At 39.4% G+C, this 27,147-nt stretch overlaps 9 protein-coding genes across 18 annotated transcripts; 2 read left to right on the forward strand and 7 right to left on the reverse strand.

Moving 5' to 3' along the window:
* Nucleotides 1-7: 7 nt before the first annotated feature.
* On the reverse strand, nt 8-3,914 carry LOC124190259 (G-protein coupled receptor Mth2-like). Of its 3 annotated transcripts, XM_046582867.1 has the most exons (9): nt 3,355-3,914; nt 2,997-3,200; nt 1,891-2,923; nt 1,643-1,802; nt 1,475-1,579; nt 1,328-1,406; nt 1,074-1,252; nt 809-962; nt 8-733 (listed from the first exon to the last, which is right to left on the reverse strand). In XM_046582867.1, exons 3-9 carry the CDS (start codon nt 2,761-2,763, stop codon nt 439-441), a joined length of 1,845 nt encoding a protein of 614 aa, XP_046438823.1. In that variant the 5' UTR covers nt 2,764-2,923; nt 2,997-3,200; nt 3,355-3,914; the 3' UTR covers nt 8-438. The 3 variants fall into 3 exon arrangements, with proteins under 3 accessions (XP_046438823.1, XP_046438824.1, XP_046438822.1); XM_046582868.1 differs by lacking the exon at nt 2,997-3,200 and having other exon boundaries at nt 3,355-3,654; XM_046582866.1 differs by having other exon boundaries at nt 1,891-3,200; nt 3,355-3,654.
* A 201-nt stretch (nt 3,915-4,115) lies between these two features.
* Nucleotides 4,116-8,543, reverse strand: LOC124190257 (G-protein coupled receptor Mth2-like). Of its 2 annotated transcripts, XM_046582862.1 has the most exons (8): nt 7,038-8,515; nt 6,775-6,934; nt 6,593-6,697; nt 6,447-6,525; nt 5,863-6,036; nt 5,335-5,522; nt 5,121-5,268; nt 4,116-5,051 (listed from the first exon to the last, which is right to left on the reverse strand). In XM_046582862.1, exons 1-8 carry the CDS (start codon nt 7,830-7,832, stop codon nt 4,586-4,588), a joined length of 2,115 nt encoding a protein of 704 aa, XP_046438818.1. In that variant the 5' UTR covers nt 7,833-8,515; the 3' UTR covers nt 4,116-4,585. The 2 variants fall into 2 exon arrangements, with proteins under 2 accessions (XP_046438818.1, XP_046438819.1); XM_046582863.1 differs by lacking the exon at nt 5,863-6,036 and having other exon boundaries at nt 7,038-8,543.
* Nucleotides 8,544-10,455: 1,912 nt separating this feature from the next.
* Nucleotides 10,456-12,202, reverse strand: LOC124190265 (E3 ubiquitin-protein ligase CHIP-like). The gene is made up of 8 exons (XM_046582880.1): nt 11,917-12,202; nt 11,708-11,834; nt 11,576-11,647; nt 11,376-11,503; nt 11,178-11,291; nt 11,054-11,110; nt 10,859-10,975; nt 10,456-10,801 (listed from the first exon to the last, which is right to left on the reverse strand). The coding sequence occupies exons 1-8, from the start codon at nt 12,004-12,006 to the stop codon at nt 10,676-10,678; spliced, it is 831 nt and encodes a 276-aa protein (XP_046438836.1). The 5' UTR covers nt 12,007-12,202; the 3' UTR covers nt 10,456-10,675.
* Nucleotides 12,203-12,707: 505 nt separating this feature from the next.
* LOC124190266 (CD82 antigen-like) lies at nt 12,708-13,902 on the forward strand. The gene is made up of 4 exons (XM_046582881.1): nt 12,708-12,839; nt 13,033-13,248; nt 13,372-13,707; nt 13,764-13,902. Exons 1-4 carry the CDS (start codon nt 12,765-12,767, stop codon nt 13,890-13,892), a joined length of 756 nt encoding a protein of 251 aa, XP_046438837.1. The 5' UTR covers nt 12,708-12,764; the 3' UTR covers nt 13,893-13,902.
* On the reverse strand, nt 13,028-16,453 carry LOC124190260 (cytosolic endo-beta-N-acetylglucosaminidase 1-like). Of its 2 annotated transcripts, XM_046582870.1 has the most exons (10): nt 16,173-16,453; nt 16,074-16,092; nt 15,854-16,002; nt 15,483-15,786; nt 15,036-15,414; nt 14,752-14,969; nt 14,547-14,669; nt 14,301-14,471; nt 14,146-14,219; nt 13,028-13,920 (listed from the first exon to the last, which is right to left on the reverse strand). In XM_046582870.1, the coding sequence occupies exons 1-10, from the start codon at nt 16,348-16,350 to the stop codon at nt 13,901-13,903; spliced, it is 1,635 nt and encodes a 544-aa protein (XP_046438826.1). In that variant the 5' UTR covers nt 16,351-16,453; the 3' UTR covers nt 13,028-13,900. The 2 variants fall into 2 exon arrangements, with proteins under 2 accessions (XP_046438826.1, XP_046438825.1); XM_046582869.1 differs by having other exon boundaries at nt 13,028-14,219.
* Nucleotides 16,454-16,573: 120 nt separating this feature from the next.
* LOC124190262 (replication factor C subunit 3-like) lies at nt 16,574-18,279 on the forward strand. The gene is made up of 7 exons (XM_046582877.1): nt 16,574-16,873; nt 16,936-17,000; nt 17,065-17,230; nt 17,300-17,499; nt 17,583-17,701; nt 17,778-17,946; nt 18,004-18,279. Exons 1-7 carry the CDS (start codon nt 16,714-16,716, stop codon nt 18,190-18,192), a joined length of 1,068 nt encoding a protein of 355 aa, XP_046438833.1. The 5' UTR covers nt 16,574-16,713; the 3' UTR covers nt 18,193-18,279.
* LOC124190263 (mitochondrial ornithine transporter 1-like) lies at nt 18,238-20,080 on the reverse strand. The gene is made up of 8 exons (XM_046582878.1): nt 19,760-20,080; nt 19,631-19,699; nt 19,391-19,563; nt 19,159-19,311; nt 18,990-19,095; nt 18,844-18,921; nt 18,610-18,762; nt 18,238-18,551 (listed from the first exon to the last, which is right to left on the reverse strand). Exons 1-8 carry the CDS (start codon nt 19,854-19,856, stop codon nt 18,427-18,429), a joined length of 954 nt encoding a protein of 317 aa, XP_046438834.1. The 5' UTR covers nt 19,857-20,080; the 3' UTR covers nt 18,238-18,426.
* Nucleotides 20,081-20,381: 301 nt separating this feature from the next.
* Nucleotides 20,382-22,640, reverse strand: LOC124190264. Its single transcript, XM_046582879.1, has 6 exons — nt 22,192-22,640; nt 21,752-21,863; nt 21,578-21,669; nt 21,402-21,507; nt 21,050-21,339; nt 20,382-20,983 (listed from the first exon to the last, which is right to left on the reverse strand). The coding sequence occupies exons 1-6, from the start codon at nt 22,327-22,329 to the stop codon at nt 20,822-20,824; spliced, it is 900 nt and encodes a 299-aa protein (XP_046438835.1). The 5' UTR covers nt 22,330-22,640; the 3' UTR covers nt 20,382-20,821.
* Nucleotides 22,641-22,669: 29 nt separating this feature from the next.
* Nucleotides 22,670-26,969, reverse strand: LOC124190261 (methyl farnesoate epoxidase-like). Of its 6 annotated transcripts, none has more exons than XM_046582873.1 (13): nt 26,703-26,947; nt 26,413-26,490; nt 25,939-26,068; nt 25,412-25,495; nt 24,906-25,345; nt 24,578-24,814; nt 24,361-24,500; nt 24,020-24,298; nt 23,834-23,948; nt 23,569-23,746; nt 23,297-23,414; nt 23,085-23,226; nt 22,670-23,025 (listed from the first exon to the last, which is right to left on the reverse strand). In XM_046582873.1, exons 5-13 carry the CDS (start codon nt 25,003-25,005, stop codon nt 22,829-22,831), a joined length of 1,506 nt encoding a protein of 501 aa, XP_046438829.1. In that variant the 5' UTR covers nt 25,006-25,345; nt 25,412-25,495; nt 25,939-26,068; nt 26,413-26,490; nt 26,703-26,947; the 3' UTR covers nt 22,670-22,828. The 6 variants fall into 6 exon arrangements, with proteins under 6 accessions (XP_046438829.1, XP_046438827.1, XP_046438830.1 ...); XM_046582871.1 differs by having other exon boundaries at nt 26,917-26,931; XM_046582874.1 differs by having other exon boundaries at nt 24,906-25,495; nt 26,917-26,969.
* Nucleotides 26,970-27,147: the final 178 nt, after the last annotated feature.

The following is a 27,147-nucleotide window of genomic DNA, read 5'->3' on the forward strand; positions in this document are numbered from 1 at the left end:
CATTTGCCAGATTGCAAAAATGAGTTTTTTATTGTCGTTTTTGATTAAATCAGATTAAATTTATCTTACAAAACCAAATATTCAATAATTGATTGGGTAAAATAAATAGTAAAATAATAAATTAATAAAAACTAAATAAATCGAATAAAATTGGATAATACGTTAAACTAGAAATTGGCAAAACTAGTTGATAGCAATCAAAAGCTAGTGGTAAGCACAATAAATAAAAATGCAATAGACTCGCGCTTTATTTTCTGTGCAACTCGTTTTCGCTCCTTGCTCTTATAGACCTATCCGTTTATTAAATTGTTCACGTTTGCGAAATGATTAAATATCGAGCAAAAATTATTCGTGGTCAGGCATCTCAATGCAATTTTTTTTGTTTGGCCGGCGGGAATAGGGAGTAGTACTGTCTACGTGATTCTGCAGCACGCATTCTCAAATAGACGTTTGCTGTAAGAAGGATCGATCCTCGTTCTCTTGCTGGCCGTTGTCGTACTTCATACAGTTGGGACAAAGGCGATCGAATTTCTGCAAGGACGGATGCTTCTTCATGAGAAGGGACCAGACGCTGGGCTTGCAGACAAAGACGAAGAAGACGAAAACGGCCGTTAATATGTTGAGAATGTCAGTCGGAATCCAGAGATAGGCGGAGCCACCGACGGCGAAGGAAATCACTTCGGTGATCCAGCAGACTCCCATCAGAATAAACAGGACAAAGATGGCCCGGAATCTGCCAAAAGTGTGTGCGGAGTCGGTTAGAAAAAATGGGCCGTATCAACGATGAAATATAGTAGTAGTGCCAAACTTTTGCTTGCTGTGGAACAAATTAGCCTCATCTTTGCGAGTCGTCCCAACTCTGGTCCTGCACAGAGCAGTCGCCGTCATAATAAAGAATAATATATTGGCCAGGATCAGGAGAGCCATGGGACCGTAGAGGAACGTATAAAAGGAGCCAGGAGCTGTATAATAACAAAAGAGAGCCCGTTATATGAGGATAATAAGCCTGCTGGATATGGCAAAGGGCCATTATTCATCTTGTGGAGTAGTATCTTTTCTAAATAAGCTCTTACTGTGGAACCAACACTTGAGTATTCCGAATTCCGGCTGGTAAATGTGTTTGGACAGTTCTTTGACATTGTCGGCTACCTGGCCGAAAACGACAATGACTGTGGGAACTGACCAAGCGTACAGCGAATAATAAGCGAATCGACGGTCCAATTTGCGAGTCCTCCTGGGCAAACGACGGTCGCTAATATTCAAACCAGAAAAAAAAAGAGATAAAATTAGCGAATTAAAATCAACCGGTTAAGAAATAATATACTACTTGAAGGTCCACCAAATGTCGAAACTCAGGACATTGAGCCACGTGAAAGTGGCCAGAAATGCAAAATGCACAGTCACGGCTGGAATAGAAAAAGACGCAAACATTTCAAACAAATTCCATGGCTGTTGGAATTGAATGTGTGCATACCTAATCCGACGCAAATACCGTCAGAGAGATGATGACTGAGCTGGATGGTCCCCAGACCGACGTACATGACGGTCATGGAAGCAACGTGACACATGACTGTCACTCCTATACAAACAAGCAATACAGAAATTCCCGAGCTCTGTGTGTATACATATTGATTCGAATTACCGTGAGTGTTGCGCAATTCCGGCAGCAGGGCGTGAACGACGAAGGTCGCAATCAGAAACAGGGAAGACACAAACAAGAAATAAGGATAAATGGATTGAATGACCGAGTTCTCCTCGCTTTCTTCCGCTTGCGGAGGGAAACACACCAACGCTTGCAATTCCTGCAAATAGTAATAATCGGATCATGACGTCACATCCGACAATCCCCCCAAAGGTTTAATAGCATATCATTATAAAACATGTCCTTACTACACCATCTTCGCTGACGATGAAATTGTCGATGCAGTAATCGTCGTGATATTCGCCGAGTGCCGGCGTGTGGATCCTGCCATTGGGGAGGATGTAAAACTTATCATCGCTTTCGACGGATGGCCGGAGTGAATAGGCCCCGTGTTGGCAGCCGACAAAGACTCCATCGCTGACGATTGGAGAGGAGGAGGTCCCGAAATGGGACGCGTTAAGGGCGGCTCCACTTTCATCGTGAAACGGGATCTCGAACGGCGCCGAATTGACTTGGCAAATTCTTTCTTCTCCGTTGAGAGCCATTCCGTTTGGGCAGCATTTGCGGACGCATCCCGTCCGGTTGTTGACGACGCACGGGTCGGGAATGCAAAATCGGGCGACAAATAATCCCGCAGTTACATTCGTGTTGGCTCCTAATTCCCGGCTGATGATTCTGTCGACGCAAAATTCGCCAAACTTGAGCGCCTTGCCTTCAACAGTTTTCATCGATCCGTTTTTGAATAGTTGGAAGTCGGGCGAGCTCCTGGCGATCTGTCCGTCCGGACAAAAAGTGAAGTTGGCCAAAGATAGGAGAAAGGCGCTAGGAGCCACCGGGTGGACAACACGGCCGTCGTTGTCGTTGTAGAATGGGGGCACGTCCTGGAACGACGTCGCCAATAAGTGCACTTCCGCCAAATAGCTCTCCCATTCCAGGCAGCGATCGAATCCGGCGTTGTAAAACTGGCCGATATCGCAGCATTTCGTCAAAGGGATCAGCTGCTGCTCCTCCTTCTGATGGTCACGCTTGATGGTCTCATCGCTTCCGGCGGCACAAAAGGTGATCCTCAAGGTTACACACAGGGCTGCGATTGCGTAGTACGCCAGTTGATGTTGTGTCATTTTCTGCGCACTTTCCAAAAAGGCGTGGTCGACTCCGGAGCAAACAACAAACAAACCACCGCACCAAAGTTAATTTCCACCGGCACGTCAACTGTTTTGTGAATGCGCCAATGTCTTGTCGAGAGACGAGCGCTTCCTTCTTGTTTTCCCGAGCGAATGTCTAAAATAGAAAATTTGATTAATCACGAAAACACACACCCTGGGCAACAAAAAAAAATAAGAAACACACACACATTCACTCGCTCTGAAATGGATGGGAGTCGTCGGTCTAAATATTTGAAAAGATTGAGAGACGCCCGAATTATGTGAGATGTTACGTGACAGCTGCTCACTCTTCGAGTGAGAGGAGCCCTGTGAGCAGCAGAGAAGAGAGGCAATAAAGAAGCTTTTATCTCTCCTAGCAACTTTACCCTGGGGGGGAAAACGTGAAACCGGACCTAATGTTTAATAAAATAAATGTCATTTTCGAAAATGTATTTAGTCATCCTTTGAAATCCATAGATAGGGAAACATGTTTCTTACTTAAAGAAAAAAGGGAGTGTCCCAAAATCCCCAAATAATAATATTCTAAGAAATATTATTACTACGTACCTGAATGTGTAGTCAAACAGACAATTTCTGTTGAAATCTGGTCGAACTGGTGAGCAGTCCCGGCCGACTCTGCTCCTCTCAGACCTCTGCTGGCTGAGTATTGTTTTCTCTCCAAACAGCTCACTGGTTGCACACCGTCTGATTTATCTCGTTGGCCAATTTGTTTTCCAGTCCGGCTCCACACACACACACACCAAAAAAACCCTGGAAAAACTCTCTCTCTCTCTCTCTCTTTCTCTCTTACCCTTCACCGCGGTACAGCGCTAGCTGCGGCTAAAAGAAGTGTCCCGGTCTATACCTTTTTTGTGCCTCCGCCATTTCTTTTTTCACCTCGTTTTTCTTTAAGCAACGAGGCCAGGGTTTTTCTTTTTTTAAAAAAAGGAAAAGAAAAAAAGAAATAAAGAAATATATACCTTCAAAGCGAGCTGACGGGCGGAGAATGCTAAGAATACCCACTCCGCTGAAAAACATGACAAAAGATCGGCGCGATCCAATCGAAAAAACCGTAAATATACACACACGAAACTTGGCTCGGCCAGCTGTTCAGTGTATAAACAGCACAACTGCGAAGCAACAACTCTTAACCCTCACACACACAACTAAGTGGACGTCAATAAACAAATTTTGTTGAACGCGCTCGCTCGCTCGCGTCGTTTCGCCGAAATTATAAACTCGACGCAAACCAAAACAAAAGTCTCGCCCGCGTTGAAAGATGAAACTTTTGCAAGGCGAATTGTTTACAAATTACACAAAAAGACGTCTGTGTGTGTGTGTGTGTGTATTCTATTCAAATGGTAATGTGGAACACTGAAACAACGCGCACGGAGAAACAAATGGCATGCGATGAATTTTTCATTTTGACTGATGATGGGAAATGTGGGGGAAAACAATCAGCAGGGCGAAAGCGAAACAACGAAACATTCTGACACAAATCCAGCAAACAAATAATATGTACAGCTATCGGCTTAACATGATCAAAATACGTATAGGGTGTGAATGTGGTCTGGATACACTTAGACATTGATGCTCGTGACTTATTAAATTATAGACGACATTGATTTGTCTTTTGTTTTTTTGTTTTGTTTTTGGCAACAGGAAAGTGCGAATCAAAATGCTTTGCACTTTGATCGAATGTGAGTCTGTCCATCTCATGTCTCTCTCCCAGGCTACAATTAACAGCGATTAGCGTGAATTGAATTGAAGCCTGAATTCCTCTATAGCGTTCCTATTTTCAGGCCATTCTGATGGATTCGTGGTCGATCATCATCTCATCACCGGAATCGACTTGAGTCGAGTCACGTAACTGCGTCGACTGAGTCGGGGCATCCATTCGGATTTTCTTCTTGGAATCTGCGTCCAGCTGATGGCCGCCGCCACCGCCGCCCAGATTATTCAACGATTTAGTGTGCGACACTTCTTTGATGGTGCTGCGTGTGGTGGTGCCCTGTCGGGTGTTGGAGCGGGTCATGTACGACGGGCAGCAGCCGTCCAGCCGCTTAAGACACGGGCATTTGAGTTTCAGCAACTTCCACACGTTCGGCTTGCAAACGAAAATGACGAAGATGAAGACGCCCGTCAGAATGTTGAGGATGTCGGTCGGGATCCAAATGTAAGCCGAGCCTCCGACGGCGAATGAGATCACTTCCATCATCCAAGACACGCCCATCAGGATGAAGAGACTGAAAATCACACGGAACCTATACGGAACAAGAAAAAGTCATAAGACATCATGTTCATTATTATAATAACGAGAAATTCTTGTATACTTTTGCTTGGCGTGTGCACTGTTGACAGCGAAAGCGGCGTCGACGCTGGCCCGGTAGAGGAGGACGGCCGTCATGACAAAGAAGACGATATTGCTCAGAATCAAAACGGCAATGGGGCCATACAGGTAGACCAAGAAAGCCTCTTTCTCTGTTGAACAAGAAATCAAACCAATTCGGTTTTGAATTGATCAAAAGAAATAAAAAATAGACTCACCGAAAAACCAGCACTTGACTTCGCCAAATCCAGGGGTGACGATGTGTTGCGGGAGATTTTTCAAATGGTCGAGAACTTGGCCGACGAGGACGATAATAAAGGGAACACCCCAAGCGTAAATCGAGTAAAAGATGATGCGGCGACCCAAATGCTGGCGCCCGTGTCTGGAATTACGTGGCCGCAAGTCACTGTACACGTGAATCAAATAGAAAGCACACGAAAACAATTAATCGTCGTCATTCATCCGTGCATCACTAATCTGATTAATAGCCGAAAAGAAAGAAGAAAAGAAGTATGAGCTGTGATGCAGCCAAGCGCAAGCCAGCAGTAAAAAAGATGATGTGAGACAGCTGTTGCGCATTCACTTGTGGTGAGTGACAAATCAATTACACGTCAACTTTTTTTGAAATAATCATAATCGTGCGGTCTGGGGAGAGGTGTCGCAACTTTCTCAAATGTCTCCGCAGAGTCCCGCTTTTATATTTTAATAATCCGGCAGGTGTTGTGTGTGGCAGCCTCAGCACTCACCAGCTCGAAATTAAGCTTTTATTCGGACCCGAGTCTTGATCTGAATTCTCCTTTGCGCAATCATCATCATCGGTGATGGGGGACGATGAAGCGGAGCTCGTCGTTTGATTGGCGAGCGTTTGCATCCAGAAAGCCACGGCCACCGCTTTGGCGTTGGTCGAAGAGTTCAACGGACTTGACAATCGTACGTGGGAGAATCGAGTCACAGGGAATATAATAGGGAAAGATACAGTAAAGTAATATAAGACGTCAACAAAATATATGAAATAATAGAACACAAAAAGAAAAAAAAGTGATCAAATAATATTAGAGAACGTTTGAATAGGGAAACTATCAAGCGTGTGATTTCACCACGCATAGATAACGATCTGAGAGAGATATGGGGGATTTCGTCATTATCTCCCGAGAAGAAAACAAAACGAACGAAAAACAACAAAAAAGAACCGAATGAGTGTGTTGTGTGCATGACGTAAGCGGAAAACACACAGGCAATGCCGCAGGCTTATTGGCAAATCGCTTCAATCGTCCCATCCAAAACATACTATAAAGCATAGATGGCACGTTTGCTTGCGGTTATAACGTACCTGAAAGTCCACCAAATGTCGAAACTCATGACGTTCAGCCAGGTAAATGTTGAAAGAAATGTAAAATGAACAATCACGGCTGCATAATATACCGGAAGAAAACAAATTATTGAAGAACTTTTATCAGAAAAATCAGTCGGGATTACCTAATCCAACGCAGACACCGTCCGGCAACTGGGGACCCAATTGGATAACGCATAAACCAATGTACATGACGGCTAGCGATGCAACGTGACACATGATTGTCACACCTAAACAGAATAACACGATTAATTAATGCGCTTAAGTTGACAAAAGGTATGAAAACGCATCATGAAAAATGAAGTACCGTGAATGTTTCTTATCTCGGGAATCATGGCGTACACGACGAACGTGGCAGTCAGAAAAAGTGACGAGAGAAAGAGGAAATAAGGGAACACCTTCAACACCAGTTGGTTATCTGCCGACTCTTCCGGTTGCGGAGGAAAACACAAAAGTGCTTGCCGGTACTATAATATCAAGAAGACAATCAACATCTCGTCCGTTTGGCTTTTCTCTTTTCCACAAAACTGATTTAGTGTATCAATAAGATTTAATAATAACGAAACTTACAATGCCTTCTTCGCTGGAAAAGTCGTCAATGCAATAATCCCGGGTGTACCTGTCGTTTTCCGGATAATAGGGAAGGTAAATCTGGCCGTCGGGCAGAACGTAAAATTCATCTTCGGGATTGGTATTGGGCGAGAGGGGAAACATGCCGTGTTGACATTTCGGAACGTCTCCTTGGCGGATGAGGTACGACGACGGGTTGGGCGTGACGACGTGACCCGTCACGTTGCGGAATTCCAGGGCGAACGGCTCGTTGTACGTTTGACACAATTGCGTCGTAGTGTTGAGCGCCATCCCCAACGGGCAGCACTTGCGGATGCAGTTGGTTTGATTGCACGGATCGATGGCGCAGTGGCGAACGGCGAATTCGGCCGCATCAACTTCTCCCGAAGAAATTTGGTTGAGGCAGAATGAATTGGCTGGAAGCCGCTCCCCCGATGATGAGATCACGGCCGATCCGTCCGTGTACAAGCGGAAGTCTCTGGTGCTCTGGCTGGCGTAACCGGACGTGCAAGTCGACAGATTAAAAGTCAACGAGAATCGGGCCGAACCGGCGCTGACAGATTCGTTGGTCCTAGCCGAGTACACCGGTGGCGGCCAGTTGAAATTCATTTCTCCATTCAGGGTGCAGGTGTCGAATCCCAGCGAGTAGAACTCGTTCTCACTGGCGCAGCATTTGGTCAGAGGAATCTGCCAGTCCAATTGCGAATCCGGTTTGGAAAGTAGATTTTGCCCGTCGTTGAACTGGGCCGCACAGAGTAACGTAACGATGGCAACCAACCATTTGATGGCCATCATAGAATGTCGCAAGTTTAAACCAGATACTAACACAAGATTTCCAACCCTTTGAAAAATTGATGCACGACTGAGACGACGTTCCTAGTTTGGGGTCCCACGCGGAACTGAACTGTAAGAAGAAGAGCCCGGAGGAATCGAGTGGCGGATCGCCCCTGGGCCTGTGTTGAGACTTTCTCTTCTTCTTCTTCTCGTCTAGTTGATTTTCTCTTCGATGGTGCGCCAAGGCTAACAGCACACGACGACGATAAGGTAGTAACCTTTACTATTGCCTTGAAGGCAAACCGCACTATGAACGCGTTTTTTCAGATGAGCTTTGAAAATGTTGGCGAGCCGGGAGAGACGCAACGGGGCGTTGATTGGGCAACAAAAACGAAACCAGCGTACATACTACGTAACGACTTACGATAGAGTTTTTGGGGTTGTCACGCGGTCGGATAACTTGTGGATGCAGATTGCAACACCACGGCCGTGATACGACTGTGTATCGCGAGAGGGCCTGTCGTAAATAAAACCAATTCTTTTTCTTCTTCTGATTTCCCTTTTAACGTGCAGCAGCAGCTCGCGCGTGTATATAGTAAACCGCCCCACTCGCAGTTCGACTTTCGACTGACGAAACATTAGGGACCAACGGCCCTTTATTATCAGTTGCCATTCTCCTTGTCCCCTTTTTTCTACTTGCTCGGACATTACTTCCACCGTTTCCCTTTTTTCTTATATTTATTGTTTTCTCAACTCACCTTAACACTCATGTCCACCATAGCGCGACGATCGGTTTTATTTCTTCAGTGCCATTTGATTATTGGGTGTGACAGTCAAATGGCCGAACGCTCCCAATGATTAGTCCATCCATCTCAACCGCCTGTACAGTATTGATTGCTGTTTAACTCCGCGGGCCAGATGGACTGCCGTTTCTTGTACAGTACGATCGGATTCGATCGAGGTTTTCATTTGTCACAATGTCACTACATTATATAATAATATAAAAGGGGCAAACCTATTGGCGTTATTCGCAGACTAAAACGCGATAGATTGCCAATGAATCTCTGGCACAAATATATAGATGAGCAGTTGGTCACGGTGTATATCTATCTATCTAGAGAGAGTTCTCCAAATATTTCGGCTTTGCTCTTCGTCATTTTGTTTATTTCTTTCGGGAATGAAAAACACGTGTATCGGGCATCCTTGCTAAATCTGAAAATAGTCCGTGAGACAAGCCAACTGTTGGTCTATACACGACCTAGACGCTCAGACTCTCTTTCACGTGTATACATTTATCTATCGAGGCAGCAGGAGCAGCAACTCGTGGACTACGCCATAACAAGAAACCGGCTTTGAAGCAACTGTCTCTATACACCAACAAATCTAAATTAACTAAACAATTTGACGATGGCCAGTCGACGGCACCCGTTTCCATTTCACGGTTTATCAAATTTCGACCTCCACTCAGTTTTAAATGCTTTCAAGTTTGGGCCAACCGCCATCACCGATGGATTAAAAAAGTCCCTATAAAATGTTATACTACGTATATTTTCCATACGAGCTAGGCAATCAATTACAAACGCCAAGTCGTTGGCACCCTCGCCGATCCCGGGTACAATCTAAATGAAAGTTGTGTCTTATTTGTTTGACTGATCGTTATTGACAGACTGAACGGAAATGAAACGTGTTGGCGGTGGGCCATGTAGCAAAAAGGCACTCTCGTTGTGACACATACGCCGCATATAAGTGTTGTTGTGTTGACTTCTAATATAACGTAACGTCCGATACCGGCCGCCATTCGGGGCACAAGTCGACCGCGATAAAAGCCCCGTGCAAGAGCGATAAAAGCAACCGAGCGATCAAAGGAGAAAATGAAAAAGATGACACATTAAAAAGGCTTCAATGTCCCGCATTATTTGCCAACCAACTTTTATGAGAGTGGGCGGGACTTGTCCATCGTTTCCGTCGTCTATACGGCACACCCAACGCCGTTCGATTCGTCAGCTCGATCCTTTATAGGACAGTCGAAGCGCGAAGAGGGGGAAAAAAAAAGTTAAGAAATCGATGCAACAACAAGTGCTAGGCTATGCATTAAATTGAAAAACTTCAACTTGAGACCTAGGAACAGGAACAGTAACGTTTCCGCCCTTGTATGCACACTGCAAGATACACAACAGACTTCTCTCTAGAGTGCTGATAAGATAATAACTGTAGTTGACGACGTGGCAAACACAATTTACCCATGGGACGTTTATTATAATTTAAGTGAATATCGGTCCAGTCCCGTGCTGTACCAGGATCGATAGTACCGTCCGTTCAAGTCGACCCCCCTGATTAATGACCAACTTAACCAACTCTGATACAATTGTCCTTGGCCACATCCACAACGAACCACGCCAAGCTCAATTAAGTGCTTAATGAAAGGAAACGTACCAATAGAGTTCGGCTGCAAATCATCAATTGCCTTTGGCTAAAGTAATAAAATCAATCACCCACAAACAATTGTCAGAGGAGACGATAATTTAGTCTAAAGAATATAACCTATTGAAAGATTGGAGCAATCCTACAGGTGTAGAATCTGCTCAAGGCGAACTCTGATCCCAATAAAATCAAATTTAATAGGAGGTTCATAATCAGGTATATATAAAATTTCCAGCATCGTCTATTGAAGTACAACAGCAATGTGCAATCAATAGCGAAAGACTGTATAGCAACATTTACTTCCTGATTATCATCCAACCCGATAGGAAACATCACAACTGGGGCTCGGCGATTCAAATCATAATATATATCGATTTCATTTAATACAATGCGGCGGAGTTTTTAAGAGAATCAAAATCAATGAATGATCCTTAAAAAAGTGGTTAGTAGTGCTGAGCCCATTCGTTTTCGGTCAGGTACGAGTCGACAACTTCTTTCATGGAGAAATTTGGAATCAATTGGTCTTTGGTCAATTTAACTCGCGTCACAGGGTCAAAATGTCCAACTCGCTGCGTAAAAACAAATCTTTTGGCTAATATCTACTAGGCAATTTTGAATTCACTTACCTGCAAATGTTCTTCGATGTCTTTCCTATCGTAGGTTATTCCTGAAGGAGTGATGACTGGATCTCTCATGATCTCGAAAGAGATTTTGCCACATAAATAGTCTGGAACTTCACGTTTCTAACCGACACAATTACAAAGACAATTTCTTAATGGTATAAGACGTACTGAAACACACAGTTGAATAATTTATAGTACCATTCTTCGGTCATCGACGGTTGCGAAAAGGTCATTCAATTCAGCCAGGTAGCGATCCTACCGATTTTAATCAAGTATTATTAGTCTACTAACGAAACAAGAAAAATACTCTAGATATGCTCACGGTGACGTTCTCTATGTTCGAAATTTCGTTTTCCACTGAACTGTATTCTTTGTCTTGACTAACCAAATCGATTTGTCGATCTCGATCCTCTCGAATGAGCCTATTTATATACATCTATCAAAATAAAATCCAAGTTTCAAATGAATCATAATTTTTTGCAAAGTGGAGTGGACAAAGAGAATGTTATTAACAGACTACCTGTAGTTCGATTTCTTGTGAAATTCTTTTCTCCTCCTGCTTTGTAAAATGATGCTTCTTTGCCAGTCTTAACTGACTGGTAATATCATCCCCAAAATTAAGTTTCTGATCCATCGAAAGATCACGGGCTAATAACAAGCAAATTTCAATAATCAGATTTTATGTGTTCAAAATTTATGTTAAGTTGGGGAAATGAGTACCCCTTTGAAGATGTTTTATTGCTTCCTCATAGCATTCTTTTTCCATTAAAGCTTGGCCCAGAAAGAAATGCCCTAAACATAATAGCAATATATAGCATTTTCAGAGTATTTTGAAGAATTTATACTAAAAACCTTTCACCCAAGTGTTGTCTAACTCTAAAGCACTTTTGCAATCTTGCACTACTGCATCCCAACGGCCAAGCTTGAGAGAGCAGAGAGCTCTATTTGTGTAGTATTGTGGAACAGAACCATTTTTAAGCTAAAGAAAACAATTACAATTACTTTGATTTACGCGTTGCAAAACAAAATAATTTATGCTTAATTTAATTAAAGAAATTTACAATGGCTTTGGAATAGCATGAAATTGCTTCATCGAAACGTCGAGCTAAAAACAACTTATTCCCCTGATCTTTGTGTTCTCTGTCACTCATTTTCTTCTCTAAAAAAGAAACTATTGGGTGCTGTAGGATCGAGAAAGAATTTAAAAAAGCAACACTATCACATAAAATAGATACGAAAACGTAATTGCACAATTCCAATTAACGTCAGATATTCTGACACTAAAGCGGAAAACAACAAAAACGCTTTTAATAAATAAACTATAAAATGCGGATGAAAGTAAAGTAAAGTGCGGATTGTGGAAAGACCTTTTCACCGCCATCTACCATCCAATAAAAATAGATTTTAATCTATGATGAATACGCGCAGTAGACGCCATAACGATTCCTATCTAATTTGAAAATTAGGATAAGAAAATTAATTAGAGCTGTTAAAGCAGAGAATTTATTGAAATAAGCAAAAGAAAAGGTTATTTGGAGTGATATACATCCGACCTGGATACACGCGCGTACAATTTTGACTGCGCACTGCTGGGCTTTAACCTAGAGAACAGTAGGCGATCCGCAGTGGTTATTCTGGTTATTTACTTATTTAATCGTGTGACCATCTCAGGAGTTAAAACTTCGAAGCGTGAGACCAACTGGTGGAGTCAACGTGGTTTTATGGATTACGATATTAATGATAGACGTCACTTTTTTATACCGTTTGGGTTCCGGCTGTATTGCTTGTTTGCAAATGTATTTTCTTTTACTCGGATTTTGGGTTTCCTGTTAGTGGTACAGTAAGTTTCCTTATCACACGGGCTTTCATTCCGATTTGAAATAGTAACTGGAAAAACAGTCAAAGGGAAATGACGGACGAGGTTACGTTCCGTTCCCACAAGATTTTACGATGGAGTTTTTTGTGCCTCAACTTGTTAATCCTGGTAAACATATTATTCTATTACAATGTAATTGTAGATTTGTTAAAATATTAACAGTTATATTATTCCAACGTGAGTTTACTAAAGAATTTAACTGAAGATGGTTGAAATTATCGAATTAAATGTTGCGTTTGGAAGACTGGGTTTGTTATTGCTTTTCATAAAATATGATACTGACATATTCTTTGAAATGCAGTTGAGCGGCATTGTATTAATCTCCTTGTCGGCGTCGTCACTTGTACAACGTCAAGAATTTGCAAAAGGATCAGACAAACAGAAATTTTTGGTGGTAAACGACAAATATATGGTTATGAACATCGTGGTTGCAATTGCCGTCAGCGGTCTACTCATATTTCTTAGCCTATTCGGGATGTGTGGTGCCTTTGGCGAGAAAAAATGCCTGATATCTTGCGTAAGCTCGTGTTTGTATAAAAAAAAAAAAACAAAAAAAGATTTTAGAGTAATTTTCTTTCTCCTTTGACTAAATGGAATATTTCGCTACGATGAATGATTGCATCGCACTGCTCGCCTTCAGTACCTGGTTTTCGTATTACTAAATCTTGGATTCGTAATTGTGGGAGGAATAATGGTTCTTCGCTTTTCCAAAATAACCGAAAATTCTCTGAAGGAAAACATTTCTAATTATCACCACAATAAAACTTCAAAAATTCGTGTGGATGAAATCCGAAGCAAGCTAAATTGCTGCGGAATTCACGCCTTTTACAATTTGACCTATCTCCAAGCTGAAAAAGAAACCGTGACAACTTCATGCTGTGTACCTGAACACAGAGAAGCTTGTCACGATATGCTAAAAGGACAAACAATCCAATTATGGAAATGGGAAGAAATCAGTCAGAAAATCTATACCGAGGTTAGTTGTTAACAATAATCGTTGTCTTCTCCTCTCTTACTACTTCTTTTTTTTAGGGATGTCTGTCGGAAATCACCAAAATGAGTGAGCCAATATCCGAATACATTTTATCATTTTTTGTCGTTATTGCAGTTATTGATTTAGCTGGATTGTTGTTGTCGGTGGCGATGTGTTGTGGCGTTTAAAAATATGTTTAGATTTTCCGTACATTGTCTAGAATGCATACCTTAAATTAATTAAACGGTCCGCAATCTAAAAATAATTGATTAATTTTCTTATTTAAGCACTATTTATATATGTGATAGAATCAGTGTTAAATGCTGTGCTGAACATTATTCTACGTGTTACTCTGCTTGACTGGCAGAATTTCACTTCTTACATCAGTGTTAAAAAAAACTTAAAAGCAACATAAATAACCGATCTTGCACTCTGTTTCACCTTGGCTTTCAAGCGCAATACTTCTCAAAAATATGCAATCTTCGGTTTGGTCGCTCACCGAAATTTTAAATAACCTTGAATTGAAAAACATTTCATCACACATAATCACAAGATTATTGTCACTAGTGACTGATTGTAGTTGATGCAACACATACCTCGTCTCCCAGCTGGATGAATTGGGCATGGAACGGAATAGATTCCCTACCAATTCGTCGCATCTACAATCAATGTTCACCGATGAAATTGTAAATGAACAGTGACATCCATCACCATTCAAAGTTGTAGGAAACTGTTTCATCTGAGAAGTAAGAGGGCAGGAAACGTTGCTAGGAATCGAACATAAGAATAATACCAATATTTTATGTCATTTTAAAGACCAACAGGTAGGCCTACTAACGTACGTTGTGTGGGAAGTCCTAAATTGTGTAAATTTTAGGTTAACAGACAGCTCCTCCTTGTAATCCCCTTTGAAGACAATTGCAATAGTCACTAGCTTTTTGACAGGGATATTGCAAAAGAATAATCTATATAATGCAGAAAACTTTTTAAATAGTGCAACAAATAAAGAAAAATGCAATAACAAAATTATAAAATTATTTGAATTACGGAAATATTGCAGCGCAAGGACTTTCAATATTCAGGCATCCTCCGCCGTTAAATGCATCCGTAAGACAAAGATTCTGTTTACCAAAAATAGAAATTTCGGATCCACACTTGAAAATCCCTAATCTTTCCGTTTCAAAATCAAATAGCCCACGAACAGCAGCTAAGCATGGTTGTAATTGCTGTTTAGAGATATTGTGCCAAGGCTTATCCTCCACCAACTAAGAAGACAAAAATCATCAAGCTATAAACTGTTATTGTTAGTATTAACATGTACTAAAACAGACCTGACCGCCGAAGTATTTACTTTTACCATAACCCGGGCAGAAACTGGTCCGAATCGGAAGCGAGGTGGGTCCATGCACATTCAAGTAGGGAAATAAAAGGGACCAAAATTTAAAACTCAAATTTTCAAATTCTTCAACAGGGTGACACTCGTACACCCAACCAGGTGCAAAAATAGCAGCAGAAAGCCTTTCCTGCCTTACAACTGAAAGGGCTGCATTCGTATTGAATCCTCCACCACCAAAGCAATTACGACCGAAGACATCAATACCGACAAAGACATCAAAGATTCTGTCTCCAGCCATTAAGGCTGAATTCTTTAAATTTTCAGGCTTCCATACATAATTCAGGAAGATACCATCGCATGCATCGAAAAAATCCCTGTGCGAAGTCACAAAAAGAAAAGTAATCTGATGGTCATAAAAGAAGAATCTGTGCATGATTTATACTTATTGTTTTCATTTAGTTCATTCTGCCAATCGAGTTTTCCTTCTTTCGTAACACTATCATACCAGATTATTTTACCGCAATTTCCGGCAAAAACGAGTTCTTGTTTCAGACGACGGAGAAAGTATATCACATTATCTATCGATACTTCCTCCAACGGATTTTCAATGTTAATAAGCCAACCATCGAAATTATGATGTAGTGTTAATTGAGTTAGAGAACTAACAAAGTCATCAACTGAATCTTTAGAAGAAAAGATTTGCTTACAGGTAGCAGCCCCCTCATCCCATTCTGTAATTATAGTACCTGATAGCCAATGAAGAAGGTAATCATAAATAAATAAAGGGAAAGAAAAAAAAAATAATAAAAGAACCTAAAATAGGCACTCCATGAACATGTGCTCCATGTATCCAGCAAGGTGGTGGAATCGTAATGAAGTGGTGGCTAAAATAGACAAAAATGTCAATAATACTCCATTGGATGAAGTTATATGCTTCCTGGTTTGAACATCCGTCAATCAGACTAGAAGCGAAATAAGTATATGTGAAATAAGGTACCGTAAGTTATAATAAAATTGTAGTGATTGCACAGACCTGTCATCAAGATAACCCCCTTATTTTCAACAACAATTTCAAAGTAAATATGAAATTACATGAAGTAGGAAAACTTGACAAGTTTTTTTTTCATATTACCTTTCATATCATGACAGACGAGAGTTTTTGGAACATTTTTAACAAGACAGTCCTGAAAAATTCCACCTGATTCACAAGCTGCAAAACATTTTTCACGAAACTCGAGTTTCGCATGAGAAGTTGGGATCTTCCAAGATTTTAACTCTTCTAACGAATGAATCGGAACTGACATGGACATAGTTCTAATATTCTAATTCTTCTTATGTAAAAAAAAAACACCTGTTGTTGTGGGGTTGTTGTTGTTGTTGCTAGTACCTAACCTAAAGCCTAAACCTAAACCTACTTCGCTTGCACGTCTGATAGCAGCCGATGTGCTACAGAAACACTAATATGTGGGACGACATTTGTGGAATCTATGAACATAATGGCAACATCGCGGTTTTGTGGCGCGAAAGAACAGCAGAAATCGTCTGCCACTCTGCCAGTACTGGACGTCTTTTTTTGTTTACTTACATTTTTCTCGTTTTCACCCGTTTAAAACATATCTTAACTTTGTTGGAAAAATCTCTTGTTAAGATTGATAAACTAAAACTGATTTAAAATGAGTCTTTGGGTTGATAAATATCGTCCTAACACACTTGCAAAACTAGACTTTCACCTTGAACAAGGAGAACGCTTGCAAAAAATGGTAACCAAAGGTAATTTCCCTCATTTGCTTATCTATGGCCCACCTGGAGCAGGAAAGAAAACACGAGTATCAGGTAATGAGTATTATTACATGTTTCCAAAAGAAATTATCACATAACTATTATGTCATAATAAGCACTCCTGAGAGAACTTTATGGACCTGGAGTGGAGAAGCTGCGTATGGAGCATCAGAATTTTACAGTATAAGGATAAAAAATGCTTAATGTTGAACTGTTTTAATGTTGATTTAATTATTTTCTAACAGACCCCATCCAACAAGAAAATAGAAGTCATGACAGTCGCAAGCAACTATCATATTGAAGTTAATCCAAATGATGCAGGGATCTATGACAGAATTGTTATCCAAGAAATGATCAAGAACATTGCTCAAGCACAACAATTAGATATTGGTGGTCAAAGAGAATTCAAAGGTATTTCCTTCTCTAGATTTAACTAATGTAAATGTTCCTTTAACCTTTAGACTAAATGCTTATTTCTAGTTGTTATACTGACTGAGGTTGACAAATTAACCAAGGATGCCCAACATGCTCTCAGGAGAACCATGGAAAAGTACATGACTACCTGTCGCTTGATCCTGTGTGCAAATTCAACTTCAAAAATAATTGCACCACTTCAAAGCAGATGTCTTGCCATAAGAGTTCCAGCCCCTAGCCAAGATGACATAATTAAAGTTTTGCAGGTTATTACGATTAGATTTTAGATATAAAACTGTGGTTAAACATTCAAAAGCAAACTTGCTTTACATTTTTCATCTGGAAACAGATGGTTAGTAAGAAAGAAGGGATTACCTTGCCCGCCGATTTTGCCATTCGTATTGCAGAGAGATCTGAACGTAATTTAAGGAGAGCTCTGTTAATGTTAGAGGCATGTAAAGTACAGCAGTAAGTTTTTCATTTATCTTTGCAATAGCTTGCATATTATTTTTCTTAATGATCCTATATTATATTTAAATTTCAGGTATCCTTTCAGTGTTAAACAAGAGATAGTTGAACCGGATTGGGAAGTTTATCTTCGAGAAACAGGACAAAAGATGGTTTCTGAACAAAGTCCTAAAGCGTTGCTGGAAGTACGAGGAAGAATCTATGAACTTCTATCTCACTGCATTGCCCCGGAAATGATCATTAAGGTGATATAAACAAACAAATCATTGTTCTCCAAATTATTAACGTTGATTTTTGTTTAGAAACTGCTCAAAGAAATTCTGAAAAACTGTGATGGTCAATTAAAAGCTGAAGTAACTTCAATGGCAGCTTACTATGAACATCGCCTTTGCCTTGGAAGTAAAGTTATCTTTCATATTGAGGCTTTTGTTGCTAAATTCATGGCAATTTATAAGCGTTTCCTGGAAGATAGCTTTGCTAATATGATGTAAGAATTATTTTTTATTACATCCTTTAAACTTTGTTTTAAATAATAATTTCGTAACAAAATGTGTATTACACGATTGAGCAACAGTAAACCTTAATTATTTTTAATGTATCTCAATAGTTTAACAAGCATTTAAACTACAATATAATTAATATATAAAATGCATTATAAAAAAATTGTTGCCTTAACTTCTTAACTCGATTTGATCCTAAAATGCAGTGTTATTTTGATTTGTTCTCTACATTTTGTCGAAGAATTCGTTCATGACTTTGCGGCTAGTCTCATACGCCAAGAATAACGCTCCTGTTCCGGGAAAAGTTCTAATAACTGTTGGACCGAGTCCGTTGTACAAGGCCATTACACCTATAACGAACAATATGTTAATAAAATGTTTTCAGAATAAAAGCAAACGAAAGGTCACCTTCCGTCCGTGCAATATGGAAGAGCATCTTCATCATGGGCTGTGAAGCTGTATTGCTCACTTGCACTCGGCTTTTGATTACATCGAAAGGAAAAATCGCGACCCACAAAGATATTCCACCTACGCCACCGCAAATAATCGTCCTTATGGCACCTTGCAATTGGAAAATGATAATTACTTCCCTGAGCCACTTTATCATAGAAATCTGCTATAATGTAGTTAGTATAAGAATACCAATTTCATCCTTTGATTTTCCAGGTGGAGTGAGTAAGTGTCGACACAGCTCATACCCGCCAAAGAAACAGAAATATCCTAAGAAAAGATGATTTTAATCATTCATATAAAGCTGATGCAAGATAGTTGAGCTTATTTTATTATACCTGGCATTTCTCTGGCAAAAGTTGGGACAAGGCCGCGAAACATTCCCTTAAAACCCTCATTTTTAATAATTTCTCTTGTTATCATCCATGGGCCCACAGATTTTACCTGAAATAAAGATGTTTTGATCACTATTAGTAGAAGTAATTTGTAAATAAGCCTTTTGCAAACCTTAGTTTTGCCATTCTTAGCAAGGCTTTGTGACTCCTGCAGTGCTTGCAGTCTGCATTTTACTAATTCAGTAGGACACAAAGTAAGTGAGGAAAAGAATGCTGCAAAGAAACCAGCAGAGGCATTAGCCAAAGGGCTAAGATCTTGTACATTCTGTAATGGAAGAAAACATATAACACCATATTATTAGCAAGATTTGGCAGGTCTGATTTTTATAATGTGTGAATTTTACAGGGGTATCAATAGCCCAAGCCACTGCTTTTTGACAAACTCCATATCCAGCAAAGAGAACAGAATTTTCAGCAATGTTAGCTGCCAAAGCTGGAACAGTTCCAGCGTAGAGTCCCCTTATACCATCATTTGCAAACGTAGTCTTGAAACAACTAAACATATTGTTGTATAAGGCTGCAAATGAAGAAACATGTAAATACAAAGGATTATAATGTGAAATTAATGTTGATGAAATACTAACCTGGGAATGTTTGCATTTTGACTTTCACAGTGTCCAGTGATTGCCCAACAAAAACATTGGCTGCCCCACCTATTAAAAAAAGTAGTTGAATAACGTAATTACCAATGTAAACACAAATTTTAGTTTTACCAAGTGAGCCAGCAATAAGGTCAACAGTAGCTTCGCGAAATTTTCCACGTTCATTATTTTCTTTAAGTTCTGCACTGTAACTAGTTGAAGATTCCATAATGTGTATCTGTATAAAGAATGCTTTATCGCCAAATTTCCTAGCACAGATCTATTTGAGGAGATCAACTCGTTGCACTAGTTCTTTGCATTAGACTTTTAGAGTATTTTAATTCTTGGCAAGCATCCCAAAACAACCGAAAAGGCGAAAAGCAAACTTCGAAACGCTCGTTTTACACACTTGCCTGTGTGTGTGTAGTCTTCTTAGTTCTTACTCTTCTAGTCTGTCCTTGAAATTTAACGGCCGCCAGAGGACTCTGAAATTTGAAAATTGGCGCCTTATTTATTTAAGTAAAATTATTTTTCTCAAAACACACAGCCCACAGCTTCGTTCTTGTTTCGTACGTGTAAACATACAGTTAGCTTGCATGACGGTGAAAAAACAATGGGAATAAATTTCCCCTTACACACACCACAGTGGAACTTTAGTCCTTTACACGTACAGCTGTTTAATGCCCTGAACGGAACACAGTGAAACAGGATAACTGTTTACGGTTCTCATTAAATGGAGATTACGAAAGGCCTGTGATATCGTTATCCGGTATATTTCTTTTAAAACAATAACCACGATAAAAAAATCCCCAATCAGATGGAACACGAAGTGAATCACAGAACCTTACACTGTTCACCTAGTAGCCAAATCTTACTATAAAGGATAAGAAAGAAGGATTGTATATTTATTTGTTTGTTGATGTACCGGACAAAAAGTCAAGACTAAAGTGAAAACTTGGCGGACACCGACAAGACTTCCCATCCAAGTAACTGAAGAAGAAAAAAAAGCGCAGTGTAATTGAAGCGTGAAAAAATTGACTAACACGAAAGAAATCAATGAATAAATGGCGCCGTCACCCTGGACAGACGAAGAATGGCTTTTTTTTATATCTTTAATAAGGGTACGAATGTTTTTCAAAAACGAAAGAAAAAAATCTACGTCACGAAAAGGAATAGTGATAATACAAATCACGTTCAAGCCGCGAATATTTTTTCCTTTTTCTCGTCGTTGAGAGGAGGAGCCATGTAGTTGTCGGCTTCCACGATGTATCCGCTCTTGATCAATGTTTCATAACTAGGAGGATTTAAACTGGTCAAATCTCCGGTATCATCGGTGGTTTCTTGAATTTCCTTGGACTGCAATATTTAAGAAATGGATCAGAAAACATTCTCAATATGTTCCAGCATGAGACAAAAACATACTTTCTTGTGTTTCATGAAGGCAAGCAAATAGAAAATGCTAATAAATAGCAAGGAAATTGATCCCATCACGATCAGGATAAAGGATAGACGATGTAGCCACAAGCGAGTGGCGCAGAGAGTCATTTCGGCTGGGTCAACAGATGACATATCATCTCCCATCAAGTTAATAATTTCCACATCTCCTGCAGAAAACTTGTCATCCAGTTTATTTCCACGGGTAGGGATGTCACCTAAAAGGTCCAAAAGTTGACCAGAGACGCGCGAATGTTGTTGGAGATCTTTAGGAACATCTACAGAATGCAATTAAACTATACATTATGGACTTTTCCTAATTTAATTAAAATTGAATTACCATTTTCATTGTCCTCTGTGGACCAGAATGTGGAGGAAACCATACCAATGATTGAATTTAGGAAATTCATCTGCTTTTCAGCTTCTTCTAGCAGGTGGTGACTCATCTAATGAACCATTTGCATTTGTCAGTTAAAATTTCAGATAATTACTTTTGTACAAAAAACAGAAAGTCACCTCCATGATATTGTCAACTTCTTTTTTGGCAAAATTACAACCAGAAACACAGACACCACGATTTTTTTCAACAACATAGGCTTCATTGCAATCTGAAACAAAAGTCAATATAGTTACCCAAACACTTAAAATAAAAATCTTTATAAATCTAATTAAACAAAGAAATGCACTTACTGCTCACACACAGAAGATGGAATGCAGTTTCATTAAAATCCACCAGGTCTGCTGTTTCAGCATATTCAAAAAAACGGCAGCCTCTTTCACAATCCTCAACCAATTCTGTTTCCTGCAACATAAAGAAACATAAATTGAGTATTTGCATACTATAGTACAACTATTAATTCTGATCTAAATGTTCAGGCAGTTCTAAAAATAGTATATATATATATTCCACACACTATTAAAGATGTAATCAGGGCATATTTTATAAAATATTCACAACTTAAAAGAAAATTGTTACTGGGTATTAAATAATTTCTTTTGTTGCCAGTCAAACATAAACACAATAGGACTTTAATCACATGATAAGTATAAAAATTGCATAGTCAAGAGCCATAAATCCTATGGATATTTCTTATTACAAATATTATTTAAGGAATATAGAGTGTCATTACCGATGATTGGCAGCGATCAATGCAAAGCTTGCTGACGTAACCCTTGGAAATGATAATATTGTTTTCCATACCAGAAACAATAGAACCAAGGGCTAGGACAACAAATCCCGCAAACAAGCAATTTGCTGCACGTTTCATCGTGTCCGATGATGAACTAATGAATTCAGCAATAAAATTTAATGGGAATAAAGGAACTTGACTGTGACGTCCAATCTGGTATTGAAAACAATATTCTAAATTTCTCACTCACGACTCTTGTCAAACGCAGCGCAGTGCGACTGATTCTGATTGTAACAACGTTGCCACTTTCGTTATCAGTCACGTGATCCAAATCGATAACGAACTATCTGAGTCACTCACTGCATAGCGCTGCACACTACAGTTGAACACTAGAACCACTTTATCTGCGGTTGGCGCTTACAATTTTATAATCTGACTTCAGTTTCATATATTTTAATTGTTTTTAATAAACGAATAATAAGGAGGGGTAGTTCTATTTCGAAGTCCGTTATGAATTGTCATGAAATATCGTCAATGATTTTTAAAATTACGGCTAAAGTTTTAAACTCGTATCTTATTTTTTCTGTCCTATTCCCCATCATCCACTGGCACCGGACTAAAAAAAATGCATACAGTATTACACTGATCTTTTGATTACACGGGCAAAGCATGGGCGAGGAGCCAATGTCAAGCCGGGAATTGGTTCAAGAGAAGGCAACTCATAGTCCATATCTCTGTGATTGGGAAATTCAAAGTGAAAGTGTTGCATGAAGGATGTGAAGAAGAGAAAAAGAGAATTCCGCGCAAGCGTTTCTCCAATGCAGCTTCGTTTACCTGAAGTGAAACCGGAAATACAGCAAAGAACTATTTAAAATATGTTAGGTAATAGTTACCGAGACTGAAGTTTAACATCTTTTCCGACTTGACAAATTCCCCAGCATCATTCAAATGTCTTTCCGGGAGAAATTTAGTTGGTTCTGGCCAAATTTCAGGATCGTTGTTAATGGCCCAGAGATTGATAAATACCACTGCTTTCTGGATAAAAATAATCAACGGATAATAATTAAAGAAAAAGAAAAGAAAAAAATATGAAGGGTTAACAAACCTTTGGTATGACATATCCTTGACATTTCGTGTCCTTTTCCGCTACGTGGGGTATCGTAACTGGAGCTACTACCCCAAGTCTTTGGATTTCCTGGAGCGTAGCTTCCGTATACGGTAATCTATATTATGTAGAATTCAAGGATCAATTGCTCAATAAAAACCAAAAAAACAAGGACCAATATTAAAGAAATGCAAAAATGGGTGTGATAATGATATTGATATAATTTGTTAAAGGATGAAGGCGGTTTTGACTCTTTTATTTGATGGAATTACCTTCCTCTATCTGCAAGAGATGGTGCTCTTCCTTGTAGGATTTCATCAATCTCGTCTTGAACTTTTTTCTGAATTTTCGGGTGAAATATCATAAAGAGCAGGGAGAATCCGAGTGTGTGGCTCGTCGTCTCCGATCCGGCAACAAAAATGTCAAAAATAGTGGCCAACAACTGCTCCTCTGCATGACATTAATACTGTTAATGAATCATTTTCGTCTACATGGTTTTGTGGCCACCAATAACCATGCTCCTATCTAATCGGATACCATCAAAGGTTGAATTATTTCTAGACTTTTCTTCATCAAGTTTTTCCAAATAAAGGTCAATAAAGTCGCGAGGCGAATCCGCTTGACGGGTTCTCTGGTGCTCCGCAACCTCTTCCTGAATGCGCACACAATAAAATCCAATCCCAATTTAAAAAAACACAATTTAGTTATTGTAGGTGTTCTCACCTCGACGTAGGAACGTATGGGTCTAATGTACCCCATTAGCTTGTTGTAACCGCTGAGTTCCGGTATGATGAAGCGTAAAATCGGAATTAAGCTCAACCAAGTAGGTCCACCATTGCTGAAACGCATGAAACCGTGCATGCAAGACGCTAGTTCGTCCATCTTCGGATCTCCTCGCTCGAATCGCCTACTGGAAACCATAACCCACAATATGTTGAGCACGGCAGTGGTGAATACATTGTCCAATTTGATTACTCCGTCATTAGAGGAATCTACAACATTCTGGCACGACGCAGAAACATTGAATAACAAGGTAAACTTCATTTCGTCTCAATTGGTAGTACTTTCAAGTCGGATATCATTTCACGAATTTCATCTAAAATCATTCCTTCAAGGGAAGATTTTCCAACGCCAACATCTTTCAGGTGTTTGATTGTAAACCGCCTCTGCTCTTTCCATAAGTCCCCGTCAGTCATCAAGACACCTAGCGGGGGTTAAACGAAATCAATTTTAGGTTATATAACGCACAAAAATCGTGTACAAACTTCTGAAATGTAATACCACGAATCAATCCTTTGGTTCGCAGATTGAAATCGAAAGATTTGGGCCTGCCCAAAAGTTCCGTGTTGCTTAAAGCATCAACAGCAGCCTGGCGGCTAGAAACACAGATGAATTTCCTGTGAAGAAGGATAAGGCCTATTACGGGTCCATACTCTGCCGACAATTTCTGCATTGCCTTGGAAAGGAAAGGCTCATTTTGCTTGTTCAGAGCTAAGAAACTCAATACTCCCGATGGGCCTGAGAGAGATACACGAAAGATAATGGAACATAAATAAACAGTCGCTAACGAAAAAGCAAACTCTAAACAAGTTGTACGAAGAATAACAACCTGGTGGAAAACCGGCAGGTTTCCACAGTAGTTTAATGTACCACAACACCATCCAGCAGACAAGGAACAAAATGAAATAATAAACTATTAACGGCAGCATTACAACTTCGCGTCACGTCAAGCTGACAACTTAAAATAGACTGTATTATTCAAGCGACTTCGACGAAAGGCCTGAAGGTGGGGAAAACACGTTTCACCTGAGGAACTTGCAATAAGAATGCAAACAGTCCATATACAGCCATTTGAGGTCAGCGGGACCGCGCGTGGTTGGAAATTTAACCACTGTCAGCAGCTATATTTCTCATTATCTCGAGTCTCTTTCCAATTTCCCAGGGTTTAGAGAGAGAAAAAAAAAACATGCTGCAAACCTCACCACATAGATCATACATGCAATTCACATTTCAAGGCGCTATTCCCATTAATCAAACGATTCACCATCCCTTGTATCAAATAAATAACGAAAATTGTCGAGGGACTGCATCAGCAATGATCGTCCAAATTCGTACCGTAGGTGTGAAATTGTTGAATCGTACACGTGAAGTAGAAGATGAAAGTCTTCTAAGCGAAGTGGTCTTCTGAGCGTCTTCATCCTGCGTTATTTAAAAAAATAATTTTTTAAACAAAAATCAAGATGACAAAAATTAGAAAACAGGATAAATTATAAATGAAACAAGAATAAACTAGCAACAGACCACTACAGGTTACAACAAATGTTTCGATTTTCCTTGAATTTTTGCTGTTATAGCTGATAACGGACTATGCATAGTCATAATCAACAAAAAACTTGTTTTTACAATGGCACTGTTTACATTTGAAAAATTTTGTTATTCCGTTGCCAAAATGAAATATTTCTAAAATAAAACTTAAAGGAATCAGAATCCCGTTTTGCTTTCTGCTTGCCAATAACTCAATAAATTAATAGAAAAACATGCTGAAAAAAGGCGTGGGGCTAAAAGGTAGCTCTTACAGCGCTGATAGATTTTGAAAGTCTTCCATACATGCACGCACCCAATTATAGTTTTTGAGTGCTTACCTTCATGAAAAAGGACCGAATATTGATCCGATGTATTGAATGTATACAACCAAAGGATTCAGCAAGTGTGCGAAATTACGTTACATAATTTCAAATTTCATACCATCTTAAAGTAGGCTGTAACGCCATTCTGTGAAATGCAAACAGATTTAAGAGTTTAGTCAGATATATTCAGCTTATGCTTATGCTTTGATAAAAATGTCTTCTTAATATCAATAATAAGTCACAGGCTGAAAATAGTTTTCACACAACACTTTATTGACTTTTAGTGATATTGAAAATAACTAAATAAAGAATAAGTATGAATAATATTGTTTACTAACAGCTGGAAGCAAAATAATATCAGCTAGCTGCAGCTAGTAAGAAAAACTAATTTAAAAAAACTGTGTGGACCTTTAGAGTTAGTTTTATGATTTTTTTTTTCTAAAATATATATCATAAAATGTCTTTTATATTATTATAATGTCTATCTACCTTTAGTAAAATTTGCAAAGGCAACGGTCAGCACCAGCACCTGTAGGTCCTAGTCAGCGTTTTATAGGTGTGTGCCACCTTTTCAATTGAAAGAAGAACAATTATCAACAAAGGAATTACTTGAGATAGAAGATATGTTATTTGATAATCAATTGTTTCTACTGGAATGGTTTGTGAAGAAGCAGAAAAGACGTTGGATTATCATAACTCAATCTCACATATTAATTTGCTCCATACCGAACACTATGACAAGAAGTGTGAAACTTGAAATCGATTTCTTGGTCATCTACCTTTCCAAACAATTTGAACACGGATGCACGATTTTTCCAAGCAAAACTAAAAACGGATTGATCACGTGGACAGACAAATGCAACATTTGGCTCCATCACGTGCACAATTTACTTGTTTCAAACATTACTGTGATAAAACCGGGCAAAGATCTCAAAGAAATATTATTAATTCTTACTTTAAACTAAGTATTGATTACAATAATAAATTTCTTACATTTTTCGAATGTAACCACACATTGTTGTTTCAAAGTCTAGCAGACGATTTACTGTTAATTGTTGAGATATAGTGTTGCACTAGTTCACAATTTTCATTTCTCAGGATGATGTTGGTGGAAATCTGAAAATGGTGATTCCGTTCTTTCTTTTATTCGTAAGATTATTCACTATAAATAGCGTTGTAAATAAGAATCCAGTCGGAGGAGTGTATCGAGGAAAGAAACTCGTA

The sequence above is a fragment of the Daphnia pulex genome, chromosome 3 (genome assembly GCF_021134715.1).
Source record: "Daphnia pulex isolate KAP4 chromosome 3, ASM2113471v1".
Lineage (NCBI taxonomy): Eukaryota > Metazoa > Arthropoda > Branchiopoda > Diplostraca > Daphniidae > Daphnia > Daphnia pulex.

Bases quoted from the DNA above. Each gene is read 5' to 3' on its own strand.
- LOC124190265 (XM_046582880.1), bottom strand. From the start codon at position 12,006: ATGAGTGACAGAGAACACAAAGATCAGGGGAATAAGTTGTTTTTAGCT. The intron at 11,648-11,707 runs GTTTTTAGTATA...TATTATGTTTAG, and splicing joins AGACAACACTTGGGTGAAAG to GGCATTTCTTTCTGGGCCAA. The intron at 10,976-11,053 runs GTACTATAAATT...TGTGTCGGTTAG, and splicing joins CCGTCGATGACCGAAGAATG to AAACGTGAAGTTCCAGACTA.
- LOC124190261 (XM_046582874.1), bottom strand. From the start codon at position 25,005: ATGCTGCCGTTAATAGTTTATTATTTCATTTTGTTCCTTGTCTGCTGG. The intron at 24,299-24,360 runs GTACTACCAATT...GCGTCGTGCCAG, and splicing joins AAATGATATCCGACTTGAAA to AATGTTGTAGATTCCTCTAA. The intron at 23,949-24,019 runs GTGAGAACACCT...GTGCGCATTCAG, and splicing joins CCATACGTTCCTACGTCGAG to GAAGAGGTTGCGGAGCACCA.
- LOC124190257 (XM_046582862.1), bottom strand. From the start codon at position 7,832: ATGATGGCCATCAAATGGTTGGTTGCCATCGTTACGTTACTCTGTGCG. The intron at 6,526-6,592 runs GTAATCCCGACT...TATATTATGCAG, and splicing joins CGGTGTCTGCGTTGGATTAG to CCGTGATTGTTCATTTTACA. The intron at 5,052-5,120 runs GTATACAAGAAT...TGTTCCGTATAG, and splicing joins AGTGCACACGCCAAGCAAAA to GTTCCGTGTGATTTTCAGTC.
- LOC124190263 (XM_046582878.1), bottom strand. From the start codon at position 19,856: ATGGAATCTTCAACTAGTTACAGTGCAGAACTTAAAGAAAATAATGAA. The intron at 19,564-19,630 runs GTTAGTATTTCA...CTTCATTTGCAG, and splicing joins CAAAATGCAAACATTCCCAG to CCTTATACAACAATATGTTT. The intron at 18,763-18,843 runs GTATTCTTATAC...TCCAATTGCAAG, and splicing joins AAAATCAAAGGATGAAATTG to GTGCCATAAGGACGATTATT.
- LOC124190262 (XM_046582877.1), top strand. From the start codon at position 16,714: ATGAGTCTTTGGGTTGATAAATATCGTCCTAACACACTTGCAAAACTA. The intron at 16,874-16,935 runs GTAATGAGTATT...TGTCATAATAAG, and splicing joins AAAGAAAACACGAGTATCAG to CACTCCTGAGAGAACTTTAT. The intron at 17,231-17,299 runs GTATTTCCTTCT...GCTTATTTCTAG, and splicing joins TGGTCAAAGAGAATTCAAAG to TTGTTATACTGACTGAGGTT.
- LOC124190259 (XM_046582867.1), bottom strand. From the start codon at position 2,763: ATGACACAACATCAACTGGCGTACTACGCAATCGCAGCCCTGTGTGTA. The intron at 1,803-1,890 runs GTAAGGACATGT...TACTATTTGCAG, and splicing joins TCGTCAGCGAAGATGGTGTA to GAATTGCAAGCGTTGGTGTG. The intron at 963-1,073 runs GTAAGAGCTTAT...GTTATTATACAG, and splicing joins ACTCAAGTGTTGGTTCCACA to CTCCTGGCTCCTTTTATACG.
- LOC124190260 (XM_046582869.1), bottom strand. From the start codon at position 16,350: ATGTCCATGTCAGTTCCGATTCATTCGTTAGAAGAGTTAAAATCTTGG. The intron at 15,787-15,853 runs GTTCTTTTATTA...ATTGGCTATCAG, and splicing joins TCATGGAGTGCCTATTTTAG to GTACTATAATTACAGAATGG. The intron at 14,472-14,546 runs GTACGTTAGTAG...TTCGATTCCTAG, and splicing joins TTTAGGACTTCCCACACAAC to CAACGTTTCCTGCCCTCTTA.
- LOC124190264 (XM_046582879.1), bottom strand. From the start codon at position 22,329: ATGAAACGTGCAGCAAATTGCTTGTTTGCGGGATTTGTTGTCCTAGCC. The intron at 21,670-21,751 runs GTAAGTGCATTT...CTTTTGTTTCAG, and splicing joins CCATCTTCTGTGTGTGAGCA to ATTGCAATGAAGCCTATGTT. The intron at 20,984-21,049 runs GTATGTTTTTGT...TAAATATTGCAG, and splicing joins CCTTCATGAAACACAAGAAA to TCCAAGGAAATTCAAGAAAC.
- LOC124190266 (XM_046582881.1), top strand. From the start codon at position 12,765: ATGACGGACGAGGTTACGTTCCGTTCCCACAAGATTTTACGATGGAGT. The intron at 12,840-13,032 runs GTAAACATATTA...TTTGAAATGCAG, and splicing joins GCCTCAACTTGTTAATCCTG to TTGAGCGGCATTGTATTAAT. The intron at 13,708-13,763 runs GTTAGTTGTTAA...TCTTTTTTTTAG, and splicing joins GTCAGAAAATCTATACCGAG to GGATGTCTGTCGGAAATCAC.